Source organism: Zeus faber (genome assembly GCF_960531495.2).
Source record: "Zeus faber genome assembly, chromosome: 2".
NCBI classification, from domain to species: Eukaryota; Metazoa; Chordata; class Actinopteri; order Zeiformes; family Zeidae; genus Zeus; species Zeus faber.
In genome coordinates this window covers 9,015,337-9,025,016 of record NC_137189.1, presented here as the reverse complement: position 1 = coordinate 9,025,016, position 9,680 = coordinate 9,015,337, and the positions used below count along the sequence as shown (strand labels likewise).

The 9,680-nt window shown below is 44.2% G+C and overlaps 1 protein-coding gene across 1 annotated transcript; it reads right to left on the bottom strand.

Moving 5' to 3' along the window:
* Positions 1-466: 466 nt before the first annotated feature.
* Positions 467-2,351, bottom strand: LOC307244745 (homeobox protein OTX2-like; the record flags this gene model as incomplete). The annotated part of the gene is made up of 3 exons (XM_080020047.1): positions 467-1,081; positions 1,572-1,726; positions 2,255-2,351. 3 exons carry the CDS (start codon positions 2,349-2,351, stop codon positions 467-469), a joined length of 867 nt encoding a protein of 288 aa, XP_079876173.1.
* Between the last annotated feature and the right edge of the window lie 7,329 nt (positions 2,352-9,680).

Here is a 9,680-nt window from a genome sequence, read left to right as displayed (position 1 = left end):
TCTTATAAACATATTTTATAAATTAAATAGTGCATCCAGCTTCACGTTCAGACGTGCTTCTATCCCCCGTGCGTTTGTCACGCACGGCCCTCGGTGATCAAAGGCCGTTCTGCAACCTTCCAGCAGAACGGACCGGAGGAGGCGCGTCCTAAGGAGCTTAGAGGAGCCGACCTGGGTTGGATCCTTCTCCCCCTTGATCATTTTCTTCTCGGTTGACTGTTTTGTTCCGTGCCCGTGATCAAAGCGGAGGAGAGTTCCCCGTCCGGAATGTCCCCAGTAAGTCCACCCAACACGGGAAAACCGGCGGTGCCCCCCTGCCCTGTCAGAGGTAGAAGTTCACGGGGCCGGTCCGTGGAAGCTCCTCGGTGGTGGCTTTTGCTCCCGACTCGGGGCGTGACGTGGAGGGGTATAGTCTGGGGGAGGTGTGTTGTTATTGTCATGGTGGGAAAATGGTGTGTCTTTCTGCTCATAACACCTGGAATTTCCACGACGAGGCCTGGTCTTTGTAATCCAAACAGTCCGCGTTGAAGTTGAGTTTCCAGGAACCCGTCTGGTCCTTATAGTCCAGGCAGTCCGCGGCGCCGCTGAACCCGAGCCCGGCCGCTCCGTACGCCGAGGAGGCCGCATTCAGGTGACCCGACACCCCGTTGGTGCCCATGGGGCTCATCGTGGAGTTTGCCGCCGCGGATAGCTGGTGGTGCATGGGCGAGAGGTAGGACCCGCAGTCCATGCCCCCGAAATAGGACGAGGAGCCCGTGTAGCCCTGGTTGTAGCCCGACGCCTGGGTGTAGGTCATGGGGTAGGACCGCTGCATGCAGGACGAGGCGGAGGTGGAGAGCGGATCCGACAGAGGAGAGATGGAGGCCGGGCTCCAGATGGACACCGGCGCGCTGCTGCTGCTCACAACCGGGATCGTGGTGCTCGAGGGCGGCGTGAACTGCCCGCTCGCTCCGCTCTCGGAGCTCACTTCTCTGATCGGAGAGCCCTTCTTTTTGACCGGTCTGGCCGCCTTGTTCTGGGTCCCACTCTGGGTCTGCTGGGCCTGCTGGCGACACTTGGCTCTTCTGTTTTTGAACCATACCTGAAGAAAAAGGCAATTTAAGTTATATATTTAATAATAGTGGATAGAGATTAAATTATGTTTTTTCAAATATTATTTACAAATGTTTTACATTTGTAAATATTGTATCTGGGTGTATATTTTGTACTGTATATATTTTATTTTCTAAAATTTGATAGTCACGAAACAAGTTCGAGAAAGTCGAGAAAAGTTGTTAATCATGACCCAATTATCAAAGTAAAAAAAAAAATTAGGCCTAAAGACCAAAAATAAATGGCTTTCCAGGGAAATGTACCGTCAGATGAGTTTTCCGCTTTATCAGCTGAAGTAGCCATTTATTCTCCAAAGTGATGTCTTGTCTCTATCACATCTCATGCATACAAGTATTATTATTATTATTATTATTGTTGTTATTATATAACAATAATAATAATAATAATAATAATAATAATAATAATAAATAATTAAAAATAAAGTCATTTCTAATCGCTGATTCTGGTAGAAAATGTACCTGAACTCTGGACTCTGGCAGGTTGATCTTCAAGGCCACCTCCTCCCGCATGAAAATGTCAGGATAGCGCGTCTTGGCGAAGAGGTTCTCCAACACGTCCAGCTGCGCCCGGGTGAAGGTCGTCCTCTCTCGCCTCTGTTTCCTGGGAGTGTTTCCTGAAACATGGTAAAAAGGGGCAAACATGTTGGGGTAAACAAACAATAACGAAAGCTACATATTTATATTTTAAAAATGTTATATTTTAATTAAATCGACATTGAGCAAACATGGGAGGATGGGCCTTTGTTATATATGATTACAATAATATTGGCCTGGGGGCGTATGATGGATTGATTAGAAATAAGTTGACATCAAACAAAGTGGATGTGTCAAATAAGTATATTCGAGACATACGTTTACCAATAACCCCCCACACACACACACACATACCATAAACAGGCATATTTACGTTTATTTGGTAACGTCTCAAGGTTAACCATCCAAATCCGCCGTTCCTTAAAATATGGACACGGAAAGTGACGGGCTTTTCGTTGTTCGATATTCTCTTTACTATGATGACAACTTATGAAGGAGAACTATAGTGGCGCGTGGTCGTCCTATATATTGTGAATATGGGAAAAAAAAATCACAGCCGATTAAATAAAACGGGGGAAAAATAAATCTAAATAAAATGAGTCCTGTACCTGGATATCCCACGGAAGGATGCAGGAGATCCATGCCGGAGGTAGATAGACTCAGCCCGTTGACTGTGTAGGGAGGTTGCTTCAGATAGGACATCATGCTGGCGTCCGAGCGAAGGGGGCAAAGACGGCGACAATTACCAGAAAGATGCGACAAAAAATGTTCTTTAAAATCCCTCCACGCCTGTCTGGAAACCTAAAAAAAAAAAAATAGGGGGGGATCAGACAAAAAAAAAAAAAAGTTGTTTCTTTTTTAGTTTTGTGAGAATCGACGTCCTGGTCTCTGGCTCGCGGCTCGCGGCTCTGCGCGCTCTTTACGCACGAGGCGGGTTTTTAAAAAGTGGGCGTCCTCCCCCGGCTCTCCGGGCTCTTAAAGCCGAGCGGAGACCCCCAGCTGTCCCGGTGCACGGAGGATGCTCTCTCTGTCTCGCAACCGTTTACGCCTCGCCCCCACCCCCACCCCTTCGCACGCACGCACGCACGCACACACACACACACGCACACACACACGCATACACACACGCACGCACAACAAAACACACAACTACATTAGAATCCGCCCCACCCCCCTGTACGTGCGCGCGCGCACTCACTCACACACACACGCACACACACACACACACACACACACGCACGCACGCACACGCACACGCACGCACGCACTCATCTGCAGCAAAAGCGTACTACCAAAAACAAAACATTGTAGTTAAAATGCGCACACCAGGCCCAGCTTAGCATACACCCACAGGTTAGGAGTGTCTAAATAGACAGCTGATTGGGGGCCATTTGCGGAGACAAAGCCGCTGCGGAGCGATAAGTGATGCTGATAACAAAAGAGCCTTTAGGACACAAACAAAGAGGCGACACGGAAAACCCAGCGCCCATTCAGAAACACGGAGCACCGTCTTCATTTCTACTCCGGCCCCTTTGTCGGCATGTACATTCAAATGACGCCGAATTAAAATACGAAGGAACGTTTCTGCCAATAACTAGGAACTTGGAGCCCCCCCCCCCCAAGTTTATTTCTCACTGACACTCCCAAAGGCCATTTCCCCCTAATTAATTGCTCCCGGTAATTCGATTTGGGAGGTGGCACTATCGAAAAGTTGTTGATTAGAGAGAGGCCACTTAATCTTAATCTAAACAAACAACGGACCCCAGCGCATTTCTCTCAACAGGCCATTTTACTGTGAAAAGCGTTGCACAGAAACAACATTTTGGAGGTTGCAACCATGAGAAGCCTCCCGCGACACCCAGAACCCACCGCCCCAACGGTCTAAATGCAGCATGTTATTTAGAAAAATAGCTGTTTGGGATGCTTTTATTCCGAACAATTCCAATGCGCTATTAAAGAGCATACATTTAGGCCACATACACACAACCTTCATTTTTAGTTTTATGATTAAAAATGGATATTATATTATATATTATAACTAGAAATACAATGTCAGCACTGTTATAATAAGAGAGTTTAATAGTTAAGACTCCTCCTCCTCCTCCTCCTCCTACTACTACTACTACTACTATTATTATTATTATTATTAATAATAATAATAATAATAATAATAATAATAACAATCAACTAGTTCTGTCCGAGGCCTCGGCCAGCATTTTAAAGGGACACCTACCTGTGGAGTGACGCTGGCCGCCCCTGTCTCCTTATCTCCGGCTGTTTACTCTAAATGGACACCTCGGAGGGTTTTATACAGCCAATAACGGCCACCCCGGCTCAATCTGTCACTCCCGTCTACCGCTCGCTCCCTCCACATCCGTTCAATAATAATTACCCTGTCCAACAATTAATTATTATTGGCTAACTGGCTGTTTTTTTTTTTTTGTTGTTTTGGTTTTTTTTTCCTCCTTTTTCTGTAAGAAATTAACGAGATAATCCGGACGGCACGCGCTGGCCTGATTACAGGACGCCAGTCGCGACTCCGCGCGCTCCGCATTCGCTCCTGATTAATTTTCTGCGTCACGAAAATAAAACAAAGAGTCGCGTTGTGTTTATGAGACCAGCTGACTACCAGACAGACCCCCCCCCCCCCACACCCCACCCTGCACGGACCACCCCACCGCCCCGTCCAACCACCCCGCAACTCACTTTCCCAAACTCACAGCATCTAACAAAACACAGCAAATGCGGTAATAATAATAATAAAATAATAAGTATTATTATTTATTATTAATTAATTAATATCCAATAACAAAAACAACAACAACTATTATTATTATTATTATTATTATTATTATTATTATTATTAGTAGTAGTAGTAGTAGTAGTAGTAGTAGTAGTAGTAGTAGTAGTAGTATTATTAGTATTAGTATTATTATTTATTTTTACTGTGATTAACAACAGTCTTTGCCGTGTAGGCACATTTTGACAACTTTTATCGTCATTGTTATATCGTTGCTATTTCTGACAGGCCTATTGCAGTTGTCACTGAGGCCCCCTTTTTTCACAAGTTCACCGGGATGAACGGGACAAAACGAAATTTCACGGAGTTACAGCGACTGTACCTCTCCAATGCTTCCATTCTTCGTATTATTATTATTATTATTTTTATTTTTTTTTAGCTTTCTGCTCCAACCAGTGCAGCTGGGACCAACGTAAACCACAGAGCGACACGAGGTTTCCCCTGCAAACACACACCTACCCAGTTATCTCCAACTCGTCCCGCTGGATCACCTCGCAGTCAGAAGACATCAGGGAAATCTGACACTGCCATTCAAATGTCAGGCGTTTATTATTATTATTATTATTATTATTATTATTATTATTATTATTATTATTATTATTATTATTATTATTATTATTATTATTATTATTATTGTTGTTGATATTAATATTAACATAAATCAATCAGTCTTGTCAGAAACCTTGACGTTCTCCCAGGGAACGAAAGTGAGCGGATTCGTCTGCATCCTTAAGCTTTTTGGGATGTGGTGAACAGCGTTAAGTGATGAGAGGATTTGGGATCTTTAAGCAGCCAATGGAGCAGGGGAACATGTTTGACGGGCACTCGTGTAAAACGCTGCGGCACTTTGCTGGAGATGCGGAATATTGTGACCGCGGTCCGTGCCAAAAGTGTGCGATTTATACCTAATTGTGGAACACAATCAGTCTGAGCCGGGAGCCCTACACGAGCATTATATATATATATATATATATATATATATATATATATATATATATATATATATATATATATTGAAACCTACTTTTTTTGCATCATTAGTATTTTTACAATTTCTATATATTTATTTTTAAAAATAAAATAAATAAACAAAAAAACAAATAGGTACATTATAAATGATTAAGTATAAATAAATGCAGTGGATGCATCAAAAAACGAATACATGAATAAATAAATAAAAATGAAATATAGAGATAAATAATGTAAAAATAGATAGATTGCAGGTCATTTAATATCTGTGGGTTGATATTGTTATTTGGTGTGAATATCTCCTTATGACATGCCGTGTGAGTGCTGGTAACGGCAGGTCTGGTATGTTTGTTCTGCAGCTAGTGGTGAAAATAACTTCTTGGGGATCTGTCACGGTTTCATTTTGTAACCCTATCAAGGAGATTAAAAACTAGTCCACGAAGGACCCTTCTCCCTCCCTCCTTCTCTCTCTTTCTCTTTCTCCCCCTCTCTTTCTCTCTCTACCCCATCTCTATCTCTCATTCAATAGAATGCATTTGTTGAAAGAAAATGAAACATCTATTAAGTTGCAGATTCATAACTCACAACACAATATATTAATGTTTTTCAACCCAAACTTTTCTACAATCACCGGATAGATTGATGAATGAATAAATGCACTCCACCCCTCTACCCTCAGTTCCTATTCAATGAGTTAGTTGCATTTTGCTTGAATTAATTGTTTAATTACACCGTGATCCTAAAAACAATATCTCGTGCTGCTCAAACAATATTGAGGCTGAAGCATTCAAGAAATGAATGGGGGGGAAATTCTAGATGAAGGAAAACCTAAAATGACTATAAACATCTATGGCCTTCGGTTAAAATACGTATTTCATTAAAGCATATTAGACCTACAGATATGCCCTAATTGAAAACGGCTTAATCTCACGTTCCCTGAATGATCAAATAAACAAATAGCCCAACTTTGCCTGACAATTTTCCGTCCCCCTGGTCTCACAGCTGAGATGCAGTGTGTTCTTGGCCCACGCTGGGCCCTTTCATCTCGCGTTCAGATATATAATTCATGGTAAAATATCTAACAGCCCTGGGGAGTTCCCCGGCTAAACGGGGCTGTGATTGTAAAAGGTGAACGCGCTTGTTAATGTCTGTGGCAATACACCCTCCCCCTGTCCCCGGGCCGATTGGAGAAGTCACGGTTTCCCCTGCTGCTAGGGCGACCAATCGGAGGCTAAGCATCGTGGGACTGCGGTAGACGCACAGTGCCGGCTTGATACTGGCAACGGTAAAGTATAATGTACTCTCTGCAGAGGGCTGCCGGCTGCCTTTGACACAGAATGCTTACATTATGACCATGATCATCAATAAGAGACCAACCCCACTGGAGCAAAATATTAATGCCATGGCCATTTTTCTCCTTATTCTGGCGTTCGTCTTCCAAACTATCATTATCTCGGTTTGACAAAAGAAAGGCTCGTGGTGGTTTAAACAGTTAGAACTAGAACTCGGCATATCGCATTATCAATTGCGGAGAGGAATCTTCATCATTTTTTTTTTTTGCCAGAACCAGTTCGGTTGGCCGTCTCAAGGTCAAATCAATGACTTAGCCGTCTCAGTCAACCCCATCTGTCACACACGCACGCAAGCACACACACACACAAACACACACACACACGCATGCACATACGCACGCACGCACACACGCATGCACACACACACACACACACACACACACACACACACACACACACACACACACACACACACAGACGTACACACAAAACTCTACCATGTCACAATCTTTTGCCATCTGCACTGTATATCCACATTGATGGATTTCTTGAAAGGCGTGGTGGCAATAACACTATGTATTGATAGTTTTACCATGAGGGATAGCGAGTCCCTTACTGATCTATATTGATCTCTTGTCAATTTCCCATTTGCCAATATCAACAGATGCTCACTGAGAATCATTAAGGTACATGTAACCGCTAACTTGGGGGCTCTCAAACACCAAAAGGCCCACTTCCAAATAGTTTTCAATTAAAAACCATCTTGAAGGACATTTTCTTCTCAGTCCTCTCTCAGTTCCTAATACACCCTCTACATATCCACATATACTCCGGTCTTCATCGTCATCTTCATCTGCATCTCCACCTTATTCAGCCTCTTTCTGCACTGCTACATATGTTGCTTGTGAGTTGCCCAGGGGAGGGTAGAATGTCTTGTTCCTGCTGGTACCTCGTTAACCTCCCATGGCCCGTGGCTAGTGTTGGCCCAGCCGAGCGGTCTTATACCTGGGTATTGGTCAGCAGGGACTGGCCCCCAGGACCCCTGGCCCCCCTGCTGGGAGAGAGGAGGGAGGTAGGCGGGACAGAGGAGGGCCAAACAAAAACACAACCTGGCATCCCCACAGCAAACAGCCCACCTACCGTCACCCAGCATCTGGGCCACAGCGCACAGCCTCCCATTCACATTCTGATGACGGCAAATAATAGCACACACACACACAGGGACACACACACACACACACACACACACACACACACACACACACACACACACACACACACACACACACACACACATACATTAGGAAAATAAATAAAATATGCTTTTTTTTCTCTAAAATATCTCCATTGGGCTGGTAGCTTTGGCACTTCGGTCATGGAGTAGTTTTCGTGACACTGGTGAAATTCAATTCACTACTATGTCTGGATACAGGGAAATTGTCCTTAGATGCCAAATAAAACCATTCATACTTTTGTGATGAGGTTATACCTGCCAGTAAACTGAATTAGAGAAATGTGAATGAAAAAACATTTACCTTAGTCTAAGATGAATTCCTGTGTTAAAAGCCAAGGATACAATGCTGAACCGTGATTAGGTGACTGCTCAGATGGGATTTAAGGAAGGCTGGTGCAAAGGGAGCCCAAAGTGAGAAGATGGCCAGGGGGAGAGGAAGAAAAGCAGAAAGACAGAGGAGGGAGGAAGTTAATCTAGTCTCAATCGTTTGGGTCTTGCCCGGGTCTGACACTGAAAACAGTTTTTCTTTTCTTTCTTTCCTCTGCAAATTTGCCCCCCCCCCCCCCACTCTCTCGCTCTCTTTGCTTCCTCCCGTGCCTCTCGCTATTTTTCTGCCTCCTTATCCTTTTTAATTAGAGGGGCTATTCTGCTGCATAGAGGGTCTTAATCCCAAACTGACCAACAATGCAAAAAGCCAGCCTTTGAACAGCCGCCCCCCGCCCGCCCCCCCGCACTGCCCACAACACTCCACAGCTCCCAGCGTTGGGAAAAATAGCTTCTTTGCCTTTTCCATCTTTTTCCAGGATTTGGACAAAGCATTTGGGGCAGCGGGGGGGGGGGGGGGGGGGGGGGTTTGGGGGGCAACTCCTCCATGAAAGACTGTTTCAAAGTCGGACAATTTCCTGGAGGAAAAAAAAAAACATCGGCTGGCGTCACCGCGCGCTACAGGTGAGGTGTGGAGGGAACTGTCACGTTTCAGCTACAGAGAGAGTTTAATGTTAAAGGTTTGATAAGTAGACCTCTAGAGAACTAAGAGGGTTGAATTACTTGGGAGGAAACATCTGACCTCCCACAAAAGTGCACAACGCAAAGACTGGTCACAAAGGTGAAACATGTAAACGGTCGAGGCTACAATAAATACAAATAAACAATAATCGATCAAATTGGGGCAAATGCTTTTGGATGTCCTGAGATTTCCCAAACGTCTTTGAATTCACGTCAATTGTGAAGTCGCAGATGTTGTTGATGTGAATGAATTTGCCGTTTCTCCAGTAAAATACAGATGATATAGCTAAAATAAAAGAGATAAACCAACTATAATTTGACATAGATCAACGATGGTGTGTGGATGTGTGTGTATGTGTGTGTGTGTGTGTGTGTGTGTGTGTGTGTGCATGTGTGTGTGGTGGGGCGGGTATGGCTATAAAAAGCTGCATAAAATGTAGTGTAGGAAGACTGAGAAAATTCCCCCACAAGGCCTTATTTCCATATGTATAAGCATCTTACGAGGAGATTGTGGACTCCATTAGGACTGACCCTTGTTGTTAAAATGACTGGTTCGTGGATGATTGTGTGCAGTCATTATTTCTGCGTCGCTCGCAGATGGAGATAATGCGTCAGGGTCAGGGAGGAGAGAGTAATGAGGGCTCGGCTAAATCACCCAACGCTGATAACCAAACAATATCTGGATACAAAAGTCATTAGCCAATCACAGGGTTCACTCGCGGGCGGCTTATTGG